The sequence below is a fragment of the Glandiceps talaboti genome, chromosome 13 (genome assembly GCF_964340395.1).
Source record: "Glandiceps talaboti chromosome 13, keGlaTala1.1, whole genome shotgun sequence".
Lineage (NCBI taxonomy): Eukaryota > Metazoa > Hemichordata > Enteropneusta > Spengelidae > Glandiceps > Glandiceps talaboti.
Window position 1 is genome coordinate 11,563,010 of NC_135561.1, and position 25,414 is coordinate 11,588,423.

Sequence of the window (25,414 nt, forward strand, 5' to 3'; positions counted from 1 at the left end):
ACTTTTCATCCTATTTAACTTTCCAATTGTAAAATGTTAGTTCAGCTGTTTCGCAAACTAACGCGTAGTCGGCATAACATAGTCAAGTATTAACGCTTACCAACAATCACGTCTCCATGACAACTAATGTCTCCTCGTCCGACTGACAGATGCCGACCACATACTTTTCTGATGACGTCAGTGGTGTGGCCCAAATCCTATATTGCGGTTTAAAGTTCAATCAACCACTATACAACTTACACGTCAGGTGTGCGGAAGTCAACGCAGTGCGTACACACGGTAGTGTTGTAGTAGCAGTTATAAACGCGTACGCGAGTCTTACGTACGGTAACACATTAAACAGGCACGTGTGGATAGTTCGCGGATGTTAAAGACGTACGCTTGGCACTTCTGCGGAATTCAAGAATCAGTTGTGGTGGAAAGTGATATCCAGTGCTCGATAAGTTCAGAGACATACCGACTCTAAAAGGCGCCTAAACGTAAACAGCCCATAAAGAAGACTTCTAAACACGGACAAGCCACCATGACCACAACAGAACGGCCACTTTCATGGTCCGGTTGGTCTCCAGAACGAGCGCCCCGGTTTATGGATTCAAACCTGAACTTTGTCGAGAAGTTCTGGACAGAGAACGCAAAGGAAATCAAGGTAATGATGTGCAATATTTATGATGAACAAAATACATTGTATATTTAGAAAGGATTTATTTGTGCGTTTCCTTGCCCGTGTTTTGATATACTAGTATTGTATACTGTACTGGCCATACCTGTACGAAGGCAGGAGATCCCCTTTTCCGTTCTCTAAATCTCTCTCGTGTAACAACACTTAAAACGTTGACTTCTACCTACATGTATATATATATATATATATATATATATATATATATATATATATATATATATATATATATATATATATATATATATGTGTGTGTGTGTGTGTGTGTGTGTGTGTGTGTGTGTGTGTGTGTGTGTGTGTGTGTGTGTGTGTGTGTGTGTGTGTGTGTGTCTAGAACGACCAATGACATACCGGTACCTCTTGAAACACGTGCGCCCCACGATTTTCGATAGCACCATAGAGATATGTATTGCAAGCAATTTCGTCATCCTCCGTCAAATGCTAAGTGCATCGTCACGTCTGACGTTGGGCTCGAGTGTCAGGAGTGAGGTCAAGTCCCCGGAGGTCAAGTACGACTAGATGACGTAGGCGTTAGTTACTCAACTACTTTACAATAGTACACACACACACACACACACACACACACACACACACACACACATATACACATATACGCACACACACGCACACACATACATACATACATACATACATACATACATACATACATACATACATACATACATACATACATACATACATACATACATACATACATACATACATACATACATACATACATACATACATACATACATGTTGAAACACTAAATTTTACAAATTCCTGAAAAAGTAGCCGACAAGAATTCCGGAATTGCGGAGTAGCCGGTTGTTTTTGCCGGCTACCGACCCCCACCTACATCCCTGTACGCTGTGGCATAACCTCTAAGATTTGATTGGGTATTCGGGGAAGTGACTACTCATTTTGTATCATTGAGCCAACCGTGTTTACATGTAGTGTTTATAAACACATAACAGGAGAGTGCAAAGTTCTTTCTCTGTAAACATCGATCTTTGACAGTAACGTGAAATGGCCACTTGTTGGAATGTACTGAGTACTTGCGTCCCCAACTGGTGCCTGCAGTGTAGTTTTCCACTCTCCTATAGTCACATGCTATCATTCAGAACTTCACGTGATTTCTTGCTTTGTTTAGTTGTCTGTTTGACTCTTTGTCTGCCTGTCTGTGTTGCTTGCCTGCCTGCCCGCGTGTTGGAATGTGTTCGATGTGAAATTTCGAAAAGATATATTGTTCTCCATACAGTCGGCAATCATTGTAATGCATCTCACGATACCCTGCACACCTAGCATGGACAGTTCTCTCATTGTTGTCTCCAATAATCAGAATTGTGTTCGGTAAACAGGTTCAATGGTTTACTTTGGTTAAATTAAAGCTATCTAGATAACCTAGTAATTTACCAATTGGTCAAATATTTTAAAACAATATAGAACACCATGGAAATGAAAATAATATTATATGAACAATCTCTGAGGTACAATGAATGGACAACAAAATGGCGTTCCTTCGTATCTCAGACTCATATGGAATTAATTATATTTGAAATCTTAATCTTATTTACATTTCATCAACACCTTTCGAAGCAAGGGATCTGGATTAACTACACTCCCAGAAAGATTAACTAGCTACGTCAGTCCTAAAGCAGTGCTTTGTGTCAAGTTTAATTTATATTTTATTTCATTCATAATAACAATATTATAATAATTTTCAACAAAAAAAATTCAATATGGTCATTGCTAGGGAGTATTTCTATTATTTCATTCCAAAATAAAAAACTTTTTGTGCCAAAATTTTATGAAAACTAGAATTCAAACTCTTCATATAATTCTGGCGGGCCGGGAGTGATCGTTTTCAAGTTGACCAAATATTCACAATTTTGAACTTTACACACGTATTGTATAAATGGACAATGAGAAGACATGTATGTATGATGTTGCTTCGGTTACAATCACTAGAACTAAAAATATAACTATAAAATATCATTATTACACTGAAACGTACGATGACGTCAGACCAGACTACGTAAACCATGGAATGATCGATAAATGGTGTAATTATGAATGAACGATTTTGATTATTTAAAAATACTGTTACAAAATAATTCTACATTTTTTTTCTAAATACGTAAATTTTCCATTCATCTTTTCTATCTTTGGTATATTGTCGAATAAAGGGGAGAATTAGACGTGAAATTTTCAGGCATTTTTTATCACATTTAGGAGATATTCAGTCATATCCCTTGAGCCTCAAATTTTCCTTGCCTGTACTTGAGCGGAAAGTAAGAGCAATTTATTAACTAGAGTTTCCTCTGAAATATCCAGCCAGAAGATAACTACAGGGTGGGGCTACAAGTTGTTTTCACGAGTTGTTAAATGTATCCGTACCCACGTACGCTTCTTGCTTGTATTTCTATATACACAGTGAACCGACTGGTGTAAAGAAGAGGTCGTGAAAGGTTATATAATATAATAGAGCATGTTAGTGTTTGATACCCTACGGTTAACCACCCCTTCCGGTGGAACCAAGCCAATAGACCATTCATTGATGAGCACAATATCCGAACGCCCTAAAATGAATAGAGCCCTTCTAAATACAGTAGCGTAAAGGAGCTTATATTCTCACCATTATTTGTTTTCGTCACATTCCCGAAAGATCATAGGCCACACCCACGGTATTTTGCTAACTTTGCAGTATCCACAGACAGCATAGAGATACGATGTATTGTACAATGTATATTTTCATTTCAACACTTTCAAACATTTGGCGAACAATTACTAAATTTGGACCGAGATTTCTAGCACAGATTGAAAAATGGAGACATTTTTGGCAATTTCGATCTAAAATGAAATTGAGAAGCGCTGATTTTTTTTTTTTTTACAGCAAAACAATAATTTTGTGAAATTTTTTTGACATCACATATGGTCGCGCTCAGTACATACAATATGGTAATTCTGTCGTACATACTCACGTTGACATTTCTATCGATCACTCAGTGTAAAGGCATAAAAGACGAGGTTGTATTAGAATAAGTGTGTATTCATATAGAAAATGCTTTCTCGTGGGTGAATTTTTCTCTCATAACGATATTCCTCGTTTATAACGTCTCAGCGAAGTTCTTTTATTGCCGTAAAAAGGTATGTTGGTTTTTACGACATAAAGATGCAATGGTTTAACTTGAATATTAATATAATCAAAGAGTTACTACTGTTGCAATCAGCGGAAATATATTACTATGGAATTTGAAAACCCTTTTAGCGATTAGACTTTCTCAGAGAACTTTCTACAGTTCGGTAGCCAGGTGCCCACGCATGAGCAAAGAGATCACAGTATATTTATATATTGTACAAATGAGTCTTCCTGCGTACTTTCAATGTCCCAGCCCATAACTTCCGATGTCAGTATAACGTACGTACGTCCGGGAACCTTTTTTTACCCCTCCATTCACCCACCCACTCGATGTAAGCCATTATATCCGTCTGTCGGCTGTCTGCAAATCATCCATCATCGTTAACGATTCTTTTTTTTTACACATCCCTTTCTAAGTAGATACACTGTCTAAACGCCCTTAAACATGTTCCCTTTTACTGAGACCACCAACAGCCTTTTCATAGTCGTTTGAATCCCAGGCTACTTATATCCGTTTTACCTGAATTAGGTCACAAATGTTCGGAAATTGTCCCAACCCACTCAGTGTCTGAAGTAGGCTACATGAAAGAATAAGGTGTTATTTTGACGGGGTTTGGACATATTTATCAGTACTGTCGTAACTATTAAAGATTGTCGATTGCAACTGATATTGCTATTAGTACTAGTACTAAAAACTGGGTAAAAAAGAAGACACTCAAAGAAAACTTATAAATTCATAGCATGATTCCTTTTTTTCAACACATCTGCAGCAAAATCTGTACTGAGGTTATTGACGTCAATGTTGCCGTCATCAAAATAACAACGCCATCAACGACATGAATATCAAAATGAATATTCAGTATATCAGTATTTTTTTTTTAGACTGTCGACAGTCGTCCGTGCCTTTTTGCTACGTTTTATCTAAAACTAAAATCGTTGCCTCGCTCCGATCCGGAGCAATACTATAACCACGTACCCGGGCCACGTACTGATCAGCGAGTGCCGGAGGCACGAGTTCGTGCCTTCGGCAAGCGCAGTTCCTATCAATACGCATTATCCATTGCTACGGAGCGAGGCGACGACTTTGATTTAGATGAAACGTAGCAAAAAAGGCATGAATGACTGTCGACATACAGTCTAAGTATGTTTGTACCCAAAGTTAATTCACCGTGTGCGTTTGATTAATTGAAGGACGGTAAATTGTTTTTAGGAAAGGTCAACCTCTTTTCACTGTTTTCTTACGTCGGTGTATTTTCATGTCAATGTTGGTCTTCTTACCGAGAGAGATTTGATATTTAACAATTTAGAGATATTTTGAGATCTAAAATATAGTGTTTACGTGCACTCTTAGAGACATACGATCGACATTTTCCATTTTATATCAGGTCATTATCATATCATTATGAATATTATTATATCGTTATCATATTATTATATATTGAATAACTGAATATTTATAATTAATGTCATTAACATAAATGAATAGTCATTAGACTTTCATTTTTATTAGTTTTTTCCCCCAAAAAGTCATTTTTATAGTCACTGAAGAATTGCTGAACTTTTGTAATTTTTTCACTATCTGATAAATTATATAAAAAAATAATATTATATGAATTATTTATATCTGCTGGTATGTGGGATGATGGTATGTGGGATGAATATGAAAGCTTATGATGTGGAACACTGAATTAAAGAATATCAAATTTCCAACACGAACGTCGAACAGAAAATTGTTTTCAAGTTCACAATCCGCGATAATCTTGTTTTAAATTTATGAGTCACAATCTATACTCATGCTGTATGTGAATCATCATGGTGACATACTCCCACGCATTTGCCCTCCTCAATATCAGACGTGAGAATATGGCCTCTTAATTTCGGCAATATTTTTTGTAAATTTCACAAGATTTCTTCAAGCTATTGACATTAAGTTATTTAGAAGGTTTTGTTATATAATACTAGTCCAACATAAAGTGAAAATATGTCGAAAAAGTTAGTGAAAAAAAATTTCTGTTCAAATATTTTGAGCGGGAACCTGTTCGTGCTTGTACCATGGCAGTCGAATTTTGAAACAATCAACTTTGCCAATCCATATATATGTTGATAACCACATGATTTGTCTCAGAAGAAAATATTTTTTATGTGATGATTCAATAAGTCGGAGTGACGGTGGTGGCGTCCTTCTTTTCCATTGCCATATTTCCATTTGTGTGATATGACTTTTTGACTCCATTGAATTCTAAGAGTGTTTTGTTGTTAGCTTTCCTAGCGCAGAAATACTTGCGACGTTTATTTGTTTGCTTTGTTTGTTTGTTTGTTTGTTTTTCCGTATATTTGTTGCATATTTGTTGTTGTTTTTCTCCATCCGTCTGCCGTTTTGCATGATGTAATATGACTTGCATGTGAATGAAGTGGGAAATCAAAATATAACGGTTGATGACGTAAGTATGATGGTAGCTGTCCTGTACGTGTGCAACACTAGTCTATCAGCTAGCCCTCGGATGTTCTTCCGATAAAATACGACACACAGCCGAACAACGCTATCGAGGATGGAACTTCGGTCAAGCCCTCACATGCGAACTTCGTTCGCTTATAGTTATAGCATCGAAAGAAAGCCCGAACGTCTAGCAGCAAGACTAGTGCTACACTAGCTTCGTTCAGAAACAAAGTCATCACAGAACTGATGTTGTGTTCAGTACAAGTCACTCCCTGACAACATCATAGCGCCCTCTCAGTTATTTCTTGGCTTATAGTAATTAAAAGCTAATATATGATTTTATTTGGACTTTCTGTTATCACCATATCGGTATCAAATATAAATAACTACTATAATAAATAATATCAAATATTTATATTTTTAAAGTGTCTTCTACAATGGATGAGTTGATAATGGCGCTATACAGTTATTACCCCTGGTACATACCTATATACCTATACCATCCCAACTCTCATACAATCCATTACAGCCTTTGTAAATTCATAGGATCAAAACTTCACATTGCAACCTCTCCTACCAGGTTCGAGCTGGGTTGACTGTGACACAATCGTGTTTCAAATGTTGTCCAACAACTTGTATGTTTTATGATGATTCTACTAATACAAGTAGCCGACAAGTGTCTTCGTTACATTTACATGTATTCATGCATAGATCGACTCTTATGTTTTGTGTGATGCATCGCATTCAAGTCACGGCTTTATACGGATTCATGCTTTATCAACTGCACACAAAGTTGTAATCTCCTAGCTAATAGAAGCTCTCTTCCTTGTCATATTAAAACACAATTTCACTCATTCTAAAACTCTCTCGGTGATGTTCGTTCCCGCTGCATAGTTATCTAGGGAATTGTTAGATGTTGTCGTGAGACGGTCTGTTCATACCACGTGGTGTATCGACTACATGCATGTTATAAACTAGTCTATAGAGTACGTACTCTGATCACTCTCCATCCATCGTTTACGTCCGGACGCCTCTAGACTGTCGCCGCTGATAAGCAGCCGTAATTTAGTAGTAAATGTTTTCCCAAGAAATAGTGTTAGATTGATAGAATTCATCTCAAGGTCCGACCACGGGTGAAATTAAAAAAAATCACAACGGTTCTAGAGACACCTACGATAAAAGGTGACGCTTGGATTTATGTGTCTCCACCCCCGCCCCCATCTTCAGCCCCATCTCATCGATACGATAATATGTATGTGGGTTGGAGAAGAAACGAAATTAAATGCAAGTATGAGAGTAGGCGTTGGTGCGGCTGTCAATTTATAATAATAATGTATTGATAGTCTGGGTGGCTTAGAAATGATAATCGAAAGAGGCGGTGGATAATATGAATTATTTACACGCCTGTGCTGTGCTTTCCTGACTCGACCATAGTGGGAGTTTGTCTTAAATTTCTTGCTTTTTTTTTCTTTTGTCCGATTTAAGAAATGTAGCGGGTCGCTCTGGTCATGAATATTATAAAAACCAGATTGGATTGCCCTACTAAGACTTTTTCATTATCGCAGGTGTGACTTGTTCACACGCCACTGGGTGTTCAAAACTTGGTTGGTTGGTTGGTTGGTTGGTTGGTTGGTTGGTTGGTTGGTTGTCGATCAGTTGGTTGGTTGGTTGGTGGAGTTGATGGAGTTGGTGGGGTCGATGGATGGGTGATTAGATGGGCCAGTCACTCAGTGATCCATCGATCGGTCGGTCGGTTGGTTGGTTGGTTGGTTGGTTGGTTGGTTGATTGATTGATTGATTGATTGATTGATTGATTGATTGATTGATTGAATGACTGACTGACTGACTGACTGACTGACTGACTGACAGTTCGACCAATTGAGTCAAGCAGTCAGTCAGTAAGTCAGGTAGGCCATCAGTCGGTCGTGCATGTTCAGTTTTCTTACTAGATGTAGAATGAAAATGTCGTCTTTCGTATAAAACGTCTTAATATTACTCGACACTTTCACTTGGAACTTTCGCGTTAACTTACGCTCCTCTTAAAAATGATTTGTTATTCTGAATATCATTATCGAACCACTGAAAAACATGAACCAATTACAAAACTGTTATTTAAATTGGTTTAACATCTTATAAAGAGCACTTAATATCTAACCTACAAACAATGGTACACGTACGTATTTTTATTGCCAGACATATTTTTGTTGTGGTACGTGCAGTACATATATAAATATGATGCGCGACTGAATTCATTGATGATGGAATGTACAGTACATGACTTCTGCTGACCTTTGACCTGTTCACAGGTGCTGTTCACATTGCAAGACACGTAAATCATACAATCTCTCGAATAGAATCCTTGCGAATTACGACAAACAGACTTTTTTTTTCTTATTATTACTCAGCTTATAAACCCAAGGCGAATAAATTGTCCATAGCAGGAGACAGTTCCATTTCATGTTCTGATCTGCAGATCTGATGATACATGGATTATACGACCCCACAGTATAAAAGGCAGCAATGAAAACACAGTCGGTAGTCTTTAAGACGTTTAAATGTCTGCCGTTCTCCTTTCATTGGCCCCTTGTTACCATGGCAACACCCATTCATCGATATTCAGTACATGATTGTATGGCTTTAGGTTTCAACAAAAAATCGATGTTAGCTGAACCGTCGCCTCATTCAACCCTTTGACGTTGTAATATGACGGGACATGTCGCATTTTTTACAATAGATGGAAACATGAATAAATAATTATATTTTACAACTAGTAAAGCCTACAGTAATGATTAATAAAAAAAAACCATAAAGTATTCCTAAGATGAATCTCGTATAAAATGATGATGTTATAAATATTTTAAACAAAAAATTCATCCATAGCTAAAAAAATAATATGTATTATGTCATGTTAACGGTACACTCGCCGGAGAAATGAGACACGATTTAAATGTGAAATCCACACTGCGGTGTGTGTCTGCACTAAAGTGTTATGTAAATCGTTGAACTTGCATTTACCAGGGAAGATTCTGATAAAGGTCAGGGGTTAGGGAAATATCAAGCTGCTGATTGGTCAGATGACGATGAAGTCAAGATGATTCAGGGTTGTTATGATGTGGTCAATTTATTATCGTCTGACTAACGCATCGACACACTCACCGTCACTGACTAAACACAAAATTAGCATATATGACAACCGAAGACGACCGTAGCGACTGAAGCAGGTAAAAAATGCTTCTCTTTCTTGTCCTTATGTGTGTTTGATATTTATATTTCACTGTGTTGAATAAGACGATTTTAAGTTAACGTTTTATAACTGGTGAAATTCTGGCGATTCTGGCGATTTGTACGAAAAATTAGACATGTAAATATCGCCAGTCGAACGACTTCGTGAAATTTTAATTAGTCTGAAAAACTGCTGATTTGGATATACGTAGACCTTCGGGTTATGTATAATACGGGTTTATCTCGTTATTTTTTAAAAATATTAGTCGTTCATCTTAGGTTTATATTTATACATGTACGTTATTTCTTTGATAATTTCGCCGCCGCCGTCGTCGTGTGTCAATTTCAGTGCCTGACCTAGTACATTGAAGAAAATCGTCACGCCAATGTTAATATCGAAATTGACATGAACAGAGTACATGTAAGGGTTTGCTGCTTGAGAGTTGGTAATTCATGTTTTGTTGTTTGTCAGCATTTTTTCCGCTTGATGTTTCATAATTGATCACATATAGTTGTGGTTATATGTTGAAAGAGCTAAAAATGCTCAAAATAATATCGAGATTCACGCCAAAGACGTATAAGATTAAGTTAAAATTGAGCTGAGAGATTACAAAAAAACAGTTTCACTTCTTTGCTCATAACGTGTAGTATTTAAATTTACTGATAACAGCCATAATGTACTATGTCAGACAATTCCGATTAATTCTATCGGGACCGGGCCGCCATTAGCAAACTATTAATTGAGGGAAATATCGGCCCTGGAGTTGAATTGTTGTATTAATATTAAGAGTAAAGTTCTACTTCCAAATCTGCAAGTATGACTGATGGATCTTTCCAATGTAAATATTCAATATATATTAAGAAACGAGGCATGCAAATACGTAATATATATCATTCGGTTTTTGTTTTTAAATCTGAGTCAGGTTTAATCATCGACTGACGAATCCTGATTCTAGTTTATTCGTTTCAAAAATCAGCTCGTATAATTTATTCAAAATATCTCTCTCTCTCTCTCTCTCTCTCTCTCTCTCTCTCTCTCTCTCTCTCTCTCTCTCTCTCTCTCTCTCTCTCTCTCTCTCTCTCTCTCTCTCTCTCTCTCTCTATATATATATATATATATATATATCTGTTCATGTCAATATTTTATTCAAAATATGTCTATATATATATATATATATATATATATATATATATATATATATATATATATATATATATATATATATATATATATATATATATACACGTGCTATTTACCGCTAATTGGATAATTTGTCGAATGAAATTTGCGATAATTATACACCTGGAAATTTATTGCTTGATTATTGTTGGGTGATATGTCAGTTGTTAGAATACTTGTGATGACTAAGATACACTTACAATAGGGAAAGCTTTCATTTTAACACACAGGTTGCAGTTGGCTGAGTGTCAGTTGAAATTAAAGTTAAAGGGGCGATACAGGTGATTAGTCGCATTCACTCACACAACATCATTCTTAATTTTGGAATTTTCTCTTGATATGTGTAAAACAAGATATCAATTTAGCTATCATACTTGTGACATTTATTGCTACTACGCTTGACTGTTTTTATCTGTTCGGGGAAAGACATACTCCAGAAGATTGCTTTTTTCAAAATACAAGTAATTTTATTTCTGACAAACAGCCTTGCTCGCCCCTCTATTAATATATACAGAATCATATAATGTGAGGTGAATGGTTGTACATGAAATAATAGTTCTGTCATTAAGGTGAAATTTGAGCTATCATTTTCCAATTGGGTGTAGTTTCGAGTGATTACAAAATGATGATTTGTGCAAAATTGATGTCAAAAAACGAGGTGTGGTATGTTGATGAAAACCTCTCTATGGCCCAGGACAGGCTGTCAAGTCAAAACCATTGTATTTATTAATCTGTGTCATTTTGAATACCATTATCACGAATTATACACAGTAAAAGGGACATAATTTAATTATAATTGATTTATCTTATCTGATGTAATCAAAACACCAAAATCGTCCCCAGCTTCAAGTAAAAACACATACGTAAGCAATTTAGCTGAGCAATTGCGAGGCATCGATCTGACGACAACTAAGACGGAGCATGCGCAATGGCGTTTGACACAATTGTCGGCAACTCAACTCTGAAGAAAAGTTTATACAATATCGATCGTCAAAAATTCAGGCGGGAAATATTTGCACAGACGGCGTAAGATCCCTTATTTGATAAAATAGGTCTATGAAAATGTCGTTACGACCGAAAGCGTAAGATTTCTCTTGCCTGGGAGTCGAGTGCATCCTTTCAAGCTCGGCCGTTTACTATTCATTTGAAGGATTGATTATAGGTAATTACATAAATTTTGTTGTTGATGTAGTCAAGGATCGTGTGTTATCATTTAAAGATTAAAATAATTTACGAGATTGCAAAATAATTCACCAGAAACAGAGAGAGAATTATCATTTTATGATGGGAACAAAATATGTAAATTAAAGGAATGTGTTAAACGACGATTATAAAACAGAATTGAAATATGTCCTTGGTCATGAAAAGTCATCAAGGGAAACATAGACAGACGGCATTTGTAATTCTGACGTCACATGGCTTTGTTTACTATAATATCCGAGACGATATGTCAACAAAATGAGACCGTTTTTCATCTCAGTATGCAATATAATTCTTGCCAAAAAAGCCAGATATTTGAAACAATTACCTTTTTCTAAAACGAAATGGTAATAACTCATACGCTATGCAAAAATGATAAAATAATAAATGATGGTATCTTAAAAGAGGCTGTTTCTTGTTCAACATATGTCTATGACAGCAGAATCGCCATCTTAACGGACATAGTAAATTATATTAGTTCACGTATATATAATTGATTGGATATTTTTTGTATATAGAATATTGATACGAAAACTAGAAACAGTACGCCAAATTTACTTCTCCGTAAAATTATGTCATATTAGAATTTTTTTTTTTTAAATGTATAATTTTGGCTACAGATCGTTAGCCATTATCTGTTAGAATCATATCTATTTCCGTTTGATGCTAATACATCAGAAATAATGGCATTTATCGATCTGTTCAATGAATACCAATCGTGACTTTTGATCCCAAGTTCCGAAAACTCCCGAAGACACCTTTATTTAAGGTTTGGTTATAATGGGGAGACGGACGTGAGTGAAATGCAAGAATCGTTAATCACGCATAAAATTTTACATAATTCCTATCGTTTTGCAAAACTAACAACTTGACATTTCTGTTACTATGCCAACTGGTGCCTTTCTATCAAATATACGCCGAGATATTCCGAAGCAAACTACAGTTCGATTTTCGATTTCCTGTCGTGTATACAATTATAAGGAGAATTCTAATATTTGGGTTCGTAATGAAGTGTGCTTAAGTACGTACGTGAGGAAACTACAAATTCATGTTCTTTGGACAAGAAAGTAGCGAATATGTTGGTCTTGTTTAAAGTCACTTATTCTGAAAAGGGATGTTATCATATTATCCACCTAAAACACCTCCAGAACATACATACGTTTTAAACACTATTTCTTGTCAAATTTAAACAAAGAGGGTATACTTCAGGGTGGGGAGGGGTATACTGAAGCCGTTGTGCCTACTTCCATTATTGGCCACTATATTATAATGTAATGCTGTACTTCTCAATGACTGACACGTGTACATACACAAACACACACATACACACCCAACCCAACCACACACAGACAGACAGACAGACAGACAGACAGACAGACAGACAGGCAGACAGACACATATACATATATGGGTCTACGTGATACATGTTCATACATATATTAAACATCAATCATGTCAATCGTAAAGTGTGAAATTTTACGTTCAACAATTGCAATTTGATATTTTGACACCTTTGTACGTCATCGATGTACCCACTCACTGTGCATTCGATGTACCTACTCACCGTGTATTTCTGTATAATAGTGTTTGTTCACTGAAATGTCACGAATCGCGTTTTAAAAGAGTAGTTATGCAATCATGGAAGCCAGTTATATTGAAACAAATTGTCACCAGACTCGACAAATATCATACTAACATTCACTAATTTTCATTATCTGGCGCGAAAAAATAACTCAGATGTTGTCGTCTGACACAACAAATACTGAAGTACAATTGCTACATTTTAAACTACTGACATGCCTTAAAATGTATATGATGTTATAATGTATGTGATTTGGTGATGATTGGCTAAAATGATGGTAGCTCAGACAATGAACTACATGTAGCAACGTTGGTAAGATTTGGTATTACACCAGACGATAAAAATAGCAGTTCTAGTAAAAAGAAATTGTGGAGCCAGACAATAATAAAATGTAGTAAAATGTCAGTAAGATTTTTGTTGAGCCAGACGATAAAATGTAGCAATGTTATGATTTGTAAGATTTTTGTTGAGCCAGACGATAAAATGTAGCAATGTTAGTAAGATATTTGTTGACCCAGACAGCAAAATGTAGCAATGTTAGTAAGATATTTGTTGACCCAGACAGCAAAATGTAGCAATGTTAGTAAGATATTTGTTGAGCCAGACAGCAAAATGTAGCAATGTTAGTAAGATATTTGTTGACCCAGACAGCAAACTGTAGCAATGTTAGTAAGATATTTGTTGACCCAGACAGCAAAATGTAGCAATGTTAGTAAGATATTTGTTGACCCAGACAGCAAACTGTAACAATGTTATTAAGATATTTGTTGACCCAGACAGCAAAATGTAGCAATGTTATTAAGATATTTGTTGACCCAGACAGCAAAATGTAGCAATGTTAGTAAGATATTTGTTGACCCAGACAGCAAAATGTAGCAATTTTAGTAAGATATTTGTTGACCCAGACAGCAAAATGTAGCAATGTTAGTAAGATATTTGTTGAGTCAGACGATGTTCTGTTTCCCGCCAACTCGTTTGAATCGTATATTGAAGAACTATAGACAGCATATGGATTCCCCGCCAACGATCTTGGACTATCCTGCCATTTTCCTTCATTTTATCTTCCTGTAAAATTGTACACCTTCTGAACTCACCTATCGTAAAAAAATTGAAATGTAAACGATCGGCATTTAATATACGTGTCCTCAGCTATGAAAGGGCCCAAGGCATGTTACTACTATTCGATCTACCTGATAAAGAAACGAGCGTGTCCTCGCATAAATTTAATTACCATCGTCGTAAAAATTTCAATTCGACCATGAAGAACAAAATTATCCTAATTTAATTTTCTTCAAGAGAAAGAACAAGTCATTTATCATAAAAACTGGAATTCTCAAATAAAATGAATGGGTTTGTTTGATGTACTAAAATAAGTTAGACAAAGATAGGCTCACTCTCTAATCATTCCGATTAATTGAGCCTTTGACAGACAGCGTGCAAGAGTACTTGCAGTGTGTGTGTTTAATTCCCGGAATTAAACAGACACGCGTACTATATCAAGAAATTACTTTTAGAAGTCTCGCTGTGTTGTGAGTTTGCAATATAATTTATTTCCGAACACGGCCTCCTGTCATTATGTATACATACCCACTGAAAATATTACCTTAAATCCAATGTTTTAGTAAAGGTTGGTTGATTCATGTGGGAATGTGCATCAATTCGACGCAACGTTCTCATGGGTTTTGTTTGATACAGTGAGTATGAGAGATCTTAGCGATCGGAGTTTTTTCGTTCAACATGAGTAATTGCAGTTTGTTGTTTCATTCATAAGTCTATGAAGTAGGTGTAGTGTAACAAAATGACGGTCGGTGAGGTGGCATGGGTATCGAGAGATGAAAGTTTGGGGTGCACGGAAGGCACTGTGCACCGGTCACTCCTCGCTCTAGACTTTAATATATGTTCCAGTCACACTCCATCCATACATCGTCTCATATATTATCCCTTTTACCACAATACTTGATGTTCTAAAGTTATGATAGCAAAGTGATGGGGACATCGTCGGTTGGAAGTTGGAATGTTAACCAGAGAGGTGGAGGGAGGGGTATTATCTCATGAAAGTTCGATGTTTTATAGATTAGTATCAAACCAATTGAAGTTCGGGCATCAGATTCATGCACAGACAAGGAAAATATTCCCTGTCCGTGGCTTTAATTGAAGGTGCGCTATGGAATGGGTTATCAACCGATTGAAAAAAGGAGAAGAAATATGAGAGTTGGGTGAATGACCTACGTAAGATGGAATTTTCACCTGATGGAGATGAAGGGAGTGGGTTCTGTATGAATCAAGGAATGGTTAATTAAAATATACATTAACATACTGCCGAGAATTGGAATATACGATAGATTGATATAGTGTAGTTATTAAGCTGGTTAAATGTGGAGGAATGGGGTTTAATTAGTCGATGAAATATGGGGACTGTCCGCCGACGACAGGTAGTAGAGAATGGGGGGGAGGGGTGCTAAAATAGATCTTGGGACTATGCCATTGCTACGCATCCTTTCAACATGGTTCAATCCATTGCAATTCTATGGTTACCAGTAGATTTGCAATCAAAACTTCCACATCTCGTAGTTTTACAAGCAAAAGGTAACATTTTCACGAAATCGAAAGAAGATACAGTCGACCAGCTGAATGCTTCACCTTTGACCTAATTACATCTTCGAATAAGAATTTTAGATATATAAAGTTGATACTCGATGATACAATCTGCATTAATTTTCAACTTTGTGGAGAACTAGGTAGTTAAGCACAATATTCAAAGAGGATGGCCTCATGCGTTACCATGGAAACCATAACTGACATTACGCTTCCCAAGGTATAGTCATAGTTAAAGATATGGAAGAAATACAAGCAGAACTTGTGAGCTTTGTGCTTTATTTGCCACATTTTGTTAGCGAATTTGAGAACAAATGTGTAGAGCTTGATTATTAACATTTAATATGTCGATATATTATAGAAATAATAAACTTTTGGTTGTATTATCCCATCAAATATAGAGTGCTCGTTTGACACTGATTTCCATCTCAGAAGACATTCCTCATTAGCATAATAAGTATTTTTTCAGACAGTTCGCATAATAATTTACTAGACTTTGCTATGTTTCCTTCGTTACGTCACCACGGGAGATCTCACCTAAATGGGGAGCAATTTTCTCAGTGGTGAGAAAGTCTCTCCTGTTCTGATAATAATGAGTCACGACGTGTAAGGAAGCGTTCTGTACGACGAAATTGAGAATGCTAACGTCTAGGGATCGGTTTCACGTGACGGCACGAATACGCATCGCTGGCCTGTGTACTCACCAAGATGGCGGTCCGAAAGACAGTAGGTCTTTTTTTCTCTCTCGTTTTTAATATTATCCATGTCGAAGTTGTGAACTGTTTACCAATGTTCCAGTTCTTGTGTGACATTTGGGCATTTTGAATCTTAAATTTTCGGTATCTTCTGCATTGGATACTATAGCAGCAGTATAGAGATAATGATATTCGACTGGTGATTGAAAATGTTTGTACAGACGAAATTGTATCCCCACTTTCCACGGAGACATTGATTTGCAAAGGAAAATGCAATGAATGCGAAAGCTTAACGTGTAATCTTAGATTTTAGGGAATCGATAGCGAGACGAGAGAACACGTTCTAGCATTCAATGAAAAGAACTTAATCTACGTTAAGCATCACAGCGTTATCAGGGCGTACAGTGTACATGCAACCTCTTCTTTTTCGTGTCTATGGAATTTGCTTATTTTAACCTTTCGATTGCGTAGTACATCAGCGAAAAACTTATTTAACCAAAACAATTCTTATATTACTGTAGTTGCTTTTGTGCCCCCCCCCCCACCACCACCACAATTTTCATAACCTTAAATTCCAAACAAATAGCAGTGTCATAACTTCGCTAAAAAAATTAAGTCATACAATTTTTCAGAAAAGTTGGGTGGATGAATTTTAAAGGTTAAGTTGGAAGTCTAGCCTAAGAGTATTATAAGTAATACATTAATATTTCATTCTAAACCCAATAGTCAACTTCTAACAAACACATTCTGAAACTGAAGCTATCTTTTCTATGCATAAAAAGTAATAGAAAACCACTGAGGCACTAAACGTAGAAAGAGTGAAAATGTGCATATAGAATGTAATGGCGGGTCGCCCCCTTTATCCACTCAGTTTTGCTATTAGAATGCAATTTCTACTGTAGTTTGGATGAAAATTTAAACGACAGTCAGAGATGTTGTCAGATATCATGTCAGGACAAAGGTTACGATTGCAGAATATGAACTACACGTCTGCATAATTTTCTTTTTCGATAATTCCCGGGTGAATAAATGAAATGATATTCACATATTTATGAAGATCATATATGACACGGCGGTACGCAAAAAGATAATTTCTGTGACCTGATAGTTTGTGAGAGCTCTATAACAGAATACAGTTATCACAAAGTGGATGTATACACTTATAAAGGGTTTTCAATCTTGGTAGCCATATTGTATTCTGGAACATGTAATTATTCTTGCCAATTAATCATGTTATTATGGATATTTTTAAAGGTACATTACTACTACAAGCCATCTTCTAAACTACTTTACAAAGTGATTTTCAACGTGTTATATCTTTCTAAATTGATGATGTACGTACCTGCATATCCTGTGCCACTCAAATTTGATCTGAGCTCTGTTTTGTATGTACAACTTCGAATCTTAGGCCCCGAATTAAGATATATGTTAACGTCAAAGTTGTCTAATCACGGGCTGTCTGTGAAGTATACTCACTTGCCAATTGCGTGCTATTAGTTGCCACATAGAAAAAAACAAAACATAGTACAGATATTGCAACTATCGACTTTATTGAATGCGTAATTAAATATGACATTTACCATAATAAATTAATACGTTCCCAAAATAACTTCCGGGGATTCCAAATAATAATAATCGAAGCACGTCATTCACAACAATAATTAGTAATAGATTTTTAATACTTATGACACTCATTTAGTTAACTCACCTCATCATCATTACCGTGACGAAATTAAAGTAACTTGATATACACAATGAATCTTACTAAAATTACATTATGAATATTTTAGTTACTTGTAGTCAGATGGTTGGTTGGTTGGTTGGTTGGTTGGTTGGTTGGTTGGTTGGTTAGATAGTTAGTTAGTTTTTTACTTAGTTCCTCAACTATTTCAGTTATAATGTTAAGTGTATTAGTTAGTGTGTTAGTTACAAAAAGTGTTGGTATCTTCGACTTGTTTCGCACCCCTGCGAGCTTTCCAAGAAGTTTGCAATTGATTCGTTCGAAAATTCACTTCGAATTAGAATTAGAATGTTACCGTATACCCATTAGACTTAAATTTAAAAAAAAAATACTCATTTTGACTATCCCTTCCAAATATGCTTCGGATCCATAATTTAGTTCTCATCACAAAGAAAATTTAGCTATAAAATTGACTTTACTCATTTTTTGTCTTCAAAGCATTCTGCCAAATCTGTCTGGTAGAAAGGGAATGATTCCTACATGGTATTTCATTTAGATTTGCTATTTGAACATCGGAGGACTGGTTTCTTTGTTAATCTCTCATTTCTTTGTTCTTGTCAATGGCAATTGATGTTTAAAAGCTCACGGCTTACGTTTTTAATTCCAAATCTAAAGTATATCTTGAAGCTGTAGTCTGGTTGCCATGGAAACACTTTGCAGTCTTCATCAATGCGCCATTTAGTTGGTTGAAGTAATCGCTTCAACTGATGATTGTAAAAGATTTAATGTAGTTCTCGAACACATATTTATTTTGATTATTATAATAATAAAACTTTATGTGTTTTACGAACTAAAGAAATTTCATTAAAATAGTGCATTGTTTTGTAATCAATGGTACCCATTCATATATATCTGTCTCCTGGAATTCTTGACATGACCTTATCACGTGATGCACTCAAGAGCTAACATTCTGACTTAATTTATACCGTCAATGAAAAGGTCATGGCAGATCGAGTTAACGTTTCTGAACACTTAATGTTAGTATAAATGTCATTTATGTGTTGTCGTGTGATTCCGAGATCTCGTGAGACTTCATCAGTTGTATATTTTTCTCATATGTCTTCCTTTTTCTTCTTCTATTTCTTTTTTAATTTCAGATATCTCTACAAAGTCAAAGTAGTTCCGTTAAAGGCAAGGAAGGAAGCACTGAAAACATTGTATTTGAAGACAAGAAAGAACTGAGCTCACCCGCTCTTATTTGCAACGTTCAGGTGCACAAAAAGATGCGATTATTGAGTTTGATGGACAGCGACGCCACCGTGGAGAAGTTGCAAAACCAAGAGTGGGACAACTCTATACCAGTTTGTCCGGACCCAGTCGATCATAGGCGAGTAAAGTCAACCGAGATAAACTCCAACACTGAGTTTGGAACTTTTAGTATGCCATCGGACTCTACAAATAAAAATGAGTATGATTTGAATATCGATTTGGACTCCGCCTACCACTCCACTTATGAAATTAACGAAAACCACTTGGAGAAATCCTATTCTGAGGAATCGATTGATTCGAATTGTGCCGATTACTGCCTAAATATTGCCTCCACGGAATCGTTTACACTCGACAATACTCGGACTCGCTACGGCCATGGTCGGCCACACTCGGAGGATCCGACCAGGAGTCGAAGTATCGTTGAAATTCGGGAGAGTTTGGAACAAAAGGTGAAACGGCTACGGGAAGAGAAGGCTGAAGTCGATGAAAAAATTCGCCTTGCGCAGGAAGAAGATATTATCCGGTCGCAAGAAAAGGTGAAATTTCAACAGCAACTTGCGCTACACAGGAAGGAGAGGTTAAAACGTGTTATTGGTGGACTACGGAAAAAATTGGATGACCAAAGTCACAGATTACAAGAAGGTTATAATAATGTCTTACTAGTGAAAAGAAATCTGATGCGTAGTAGAAGTTTTGCCAAAAGAGATCGACTAGAGCGAAATGATTCCAGAGAGGCGCCATTTTGAAGGACGTGGCGCCATTTTGAATTTGAAAGGACGCGGCGCCATTTTGAAACTGATAGCGCCATCTTGAAGAATTTATTTAAGGTATCCATATACCCGTCAGCAGTTATCGCCCATGAACGTTGGATGCTTGTATGAATATGAATATGAATATGGACAATTTCATATCAGAATCTTATTTATAACATATTTATTTATATATGTATTCTCTACTCTATTAATACATTTATTTATTTGTTTGTTTGTCTGAACATACCACAATATTTTGTTTTATGGACACAACATTGTTTACTACTCTTGGTGACATATATTCACATAATATTACAGCATTGTGAATATTATCAAGTGATCGGGCATTGCATACAACCCACACATTACAAAGTTGATTTTATCATATCCAGGCTCTATGATTTTATGTTTTAGTAAAAGTCAGCTATGGACTCATAATTTTAAATTTATAGTTTTTTTTATAAGAAATGTGTATTTTTTATTTTTCTATATTTAGCCAGATAATCCCCCAACACATGTGATTTAACACTTACCTCTAACTTCTAATTTAAAGTTGTTATATAATAAAGTTGTATAGGAAAATTATTTCGGCAGGACTGAGGAGCACTGGGTCCAATGTATGTTTACGACTTATGTGTTGTATACCAGCATTCATTTTATGAATCATGCCAAATGATCAGGACTGGCATTAGGGTTAGGGATTCTAGAATACAGGATCAAATTTATAAAGTAGTCAGAAGCTTCCTCGAGTGTAAAATTGTTATCAAATTCGAGTTTGGGCCCAGTGTCCCTCAGGCACACCATTTTATTAAACAGAATTCTAGTAAAACAATTAAATCAAGATGGACGCCAAGAGCAGTCGTTCTTGCAAGTCGATAGTTTTAGATTTCATGCCATCACTAAATGATAATTCATAAAAATGGAGTACATTTTCATTACATGTTTTTTTATTCGTTTATAAAGTTCTTTATAGTGTTCTATAAAGTAGTCGAGAGTTTTAGTGGAAAATATTTAACTGCCGGCATTAATCATGACGTTCAAAGATTGTCGGAATTACATACGACGAACAATAATGGCGCGCCATGACGTCATTGTTATGATTTTTTTTTATTTAGCAGTCATTACCTCTTCAATGTATACCAAATTTCATCATCCGATTGATAACATGAAATGAATATTCGAATACTCTAAATCAACTGCATCTATGCATGCATATTTAACATCAAAAACACGTCGCATAGATTAATTAAAACAACGCCTTCGAAGGCAAATTATTGATTACATACACAGTGACGTCAATGTGACGTCACATAAAGTCACTATGTACATACTAAGATGTTATAAATTGTACATACACCAGACTCTCCTGGTATCTTTAAAGTTCAAAGTTCATGTACGTGCTCTGTAGTACAGATACGGCGGGAAAAGAAAGTGCAGACGATAGTAGTAATTTCCATGTGCCAGTCATTCCACATTCATACAGTAGTGTGAAATGAAGAATTGTATCGCGGGAAGTCATTGTTGCTGACATCACAACATTTTTTGGTTGAAATTGAAATATTTTTCTCTCGCTGACATGAACTTTAGGTATATTCATTCCAGTGTTGTGATTTGAAAGATACAGGCTGACTTCGTAAAGGAGTCCGAGGTGTCTTGGACTTCATTTTAATATGTATTTATACTAATTTTGGACGTTCAATTGAATGCGTTACTTTAATTGTAAAATGTTTCTGGGGAAGAAAGAATGCACGTCATGATAGAATTGATGATGTAGTGTCAACCACGAGAATTTTCGTCCTTTTTTTTCTAAAAAGTGTGATGCAAATCGTTTTCTCAATGTAATTTTCTGTATAATCGGTGCTCTGGATTTGAAACGTTGATATCTGTTATTGTACTAGTATGACGTAATATAGAGTAGTGTGACGCATGCGCCATGATTACAATTGGGCGCATGCTCATTAAAAAGGATTATTGAAAATGAAGTGGGACTATTTCGACTAACATTGCGTCGTGTTGATATAATTCTTTGGTCTTGGTCGCTGACAGTAAACGTACACCGAAATTCACAAAATGGTGTGTATGTTTGAAATACAGCACGCACAATTTTTATTTCAAAGGGATGAATTTAAAGAATCTTAATGACAACCACCTATCAACAGGTGGTTGCGTTTTTATTCACGCTATTTTATGCTTATTTCTACAAGTTACCATGGTAATACTTTAACCCTGACGGTCTCAATCTTGCATAAAAAGTTCATGATTATTCAAATAGTGCCTGATAATTGAAGATAAATTCGAATCACAATATTTACTTTTAAATTAAAGTAACAACATGTTATGAAATGGGTTGAGTCTTCCGATTTGTCACTCTAGGTATTTCTGAATCTTCATCAGAAACAAGGATGTTTGAACCAAAGACTTCTTTTTCGGCCTAAGCTTACAGAGTTGTTATTATTTTACATAAATTATGTAACATAATATTATGGAAATATACGTAATTTTTATACATTTTGTATGAGGAAACACAGACACAAGGACGCGCTTGGTTAAATTAATCTGGGTGTCACGTGATTTGTTTGACCCGTTGTTGGTTCAATTTTGGTATCTTAGAATTATTGGCGCACTGCGCAGCCTTTGCCCTTTTGAGCTTGACTACATTAGATGATATGGTCTTGTAAGGAAATCAACAAAAAAATCTACTTTGAAACATCGGATGTCTATGCAGTTCAATACGAAATTATGACTATCCTGCACATGCCGGGTCAAACTTAAGAATCCGAGGTGAATTCTTGTGCCTGTGTTTTCTTGTGAAAATCTCGCGAGATAAGTTTACATATACACTTCTCTGTAATTATTCTCAACTTGTGTAAAATATGCCTTGGTATGGCTCCCCTTGGTTTTATATTGTTACACTGGTTTTTCCCTTACTACCGAAGAGGGCGCTCTCCTGTAGCAACTTCAAATAGCAGAAGAACAATTTCGGAAAATAAATAGACAGCAATTTAAAACTTTTACTTACGGCAAGAACACATTTTAGGTTTGGCATAGCAGTGTGATATTGCCATCCATAAACAGCTCCCTCGACGGCATCAAATTGAAAGAATTTTTGTACTTTCCGTTAGTATCAGCCTTGTGTTCTTCTACAGTTATTTCAAGAACTTATTAGCCGTGTCTTAACTTGACATTATTTTTGCCAAAAAGATATTATATTACTTCAAATTACATCAGAGGTGATCGAATTCTAATGCAATATTGACTTCATATCATGTGAGAAGGGTTACATTTCTTCAAGTTAACACGGTTTGCATTCTTTATTTTTTTACATATCAAAACTTCCATGTTCATGCAAGACTTATTCCGTTACAAGTAATTGTCATCTATATTGATGACTTCAACTGTAAAAGATTGTGATGCTTTGTTGATGTTTATATTAAAAAATAGTAAATAGTGAAACACGTTTACAGTTGCCAAGATGGAAGGAGATGTAATAAACTTCCAACAGAATACTTGTCCCCCAAGTAATGATTCAAATAGTGCAGACATTTGTAATTTGGGGACAAGTTGTAATGTTATTGACATTTGTTTATTTATTGGCCGTGAACGAGGCTGGTTTGTAAATACAGAATTTGATGATGCCCACACGTTTCGATAGTACTTATATAACCATGATGAAACGTGAGTGTGTTCGCCTTAACAGCAACGTAGTAACCAAAATGTATAGTATCACATGTAAAAGTATTTATAGTTGTAAAAAACGTAGGGTAGAAGTACTTTGTAGTGATGTCTGTAGTACGACTAGGCATCGTTGTGGTGCCAAATGTCCCTTTTGGGCCACCGTCAAGACAAAGTGTCTTGTGTACTAAGTTTGCCAGTTGAGTGCTTTCCGAGTGCTAGTGTATTCGATTAATGATATTATAGTAATGGTACTTGTAAAATGTTGGCGGTTTTTGTAGCAATCTTTTGAGATTCAAGTAACCATGGAATGTATGTTTACCTTTCTTTTTTTCACTTCTTAGAACTTTTAGGCCAAAAAAGAGAATTGTTTCTGGTCAGAACATTATGTCTAAAGTTATGCGACGATCGACGCGATTTTTTTTTTTAATTCTCAAACCTGTCACTCAGTTTCCTATTTATGGCAGTTCCTGTTATTTTTATGTAGTACTTTAGAGCAAGTGTGTATGGGGGCAGTTGTCATTTGTCATGATTGGCTCTGCAGTTGTCTTGAAGTACGGAGGGTTATTTTTGTGTTTCCCCCTGGATCCGCAGACCGCATGGGCTGGATAATTATAAACACGAAAAAAAAAAGACTGATGCGAAGTGATGCGCGCTGACCAGAAACAATTCTTCTTCTTTTTTGGCCTTACTTGAGTATTTCCTTTTCAGGAAAGACAGACAGATTGATTACCCTCTCCCTATATACATGAGATATATACTGATGCATAGAAGTTCGATCTTTGATACAGACAGGGCATTTGGCCAGGACTACAAACATTGCAATGATACTACTAGTAGAGTTTGAGTACGCTAGGGTTGCTAATTTTGAATTAGTTAAACAGCGCCCTCGTGCTAACTTTGGCCGACCAAAAAAAACACTGAACAGAGTTTCAACCACAAAATACATTACTTTGAAACCTGGTAATCAAAAGAAATATTGTATTTTGTTATAATGTGAATGTAATAAATACGTCCAGATGATTTTCTTCGGCTTAGTTTCGTCAGTTTATTTCTTGTTAAAGTGGCACCAGCTGAGTGTATACGAGTAAACTTTTTTCTTTCTTTTTTCTTGTAAACGTTGTTGTTGCACTTGCATGTCACGAAGCATACTATGGATTTTGATAAGACTGGAGGATATGTCGTCTTTTACTATTTTTTCTGTCATAACGGCACCGGCAAGGTGCACTGAACAAAGACAACAGGGTGACGTCATAACTAATGTGACGTCACCCACATATCATTAGTTTCTATAAGAATTCGTATGACTA

At 36.0% G+C, this 25,414-nt stretch overlaps 1 protein-coding gene across 1 annotated transcript; it reads left to right on the forward strand.

The window, feature by feature from the left end:
- The first annotated feature begins 247 nt into the window (after nt 1-247).
- LOC144444723 (uncharacterized) lies at nt 248-25,062 on the forward strand. The gene is made up of 2 exons (XM_078134250.1): nt 248-646; nt 19,569-25,062. The coding sequence occupies exons 1-2, from the start codon at nt 524-526 to the stop codon at nt 20,424-20,426; spliced, it is 981 nt and encodes a 326-aa protein (XP_077990376.1). The 5' UTR covers nt 248-523; the 3' UTR covers nt 20,427-25,062.
- The last annotated feature ends 352 nt before the right edge of the window (nt 25,063-25,414 follow it).

Excerpts from the sequence above, each read along its gene's own strand:
- LOC144444723 (XM_078134250.1), top strand. The coding sequence starts at position 524 with ATGACCACAACAGAACGGCCACTTTCATGGTCCGGTTGGTCTCCAGAA. Across the intron at positions 647-19,568 it reads AGAACGCAAAGGAAATCAAG|ATATCTCTACAAAGTCAAAG; the intron begins GTAATGATGTGC and ends TTTTAATTTCAG.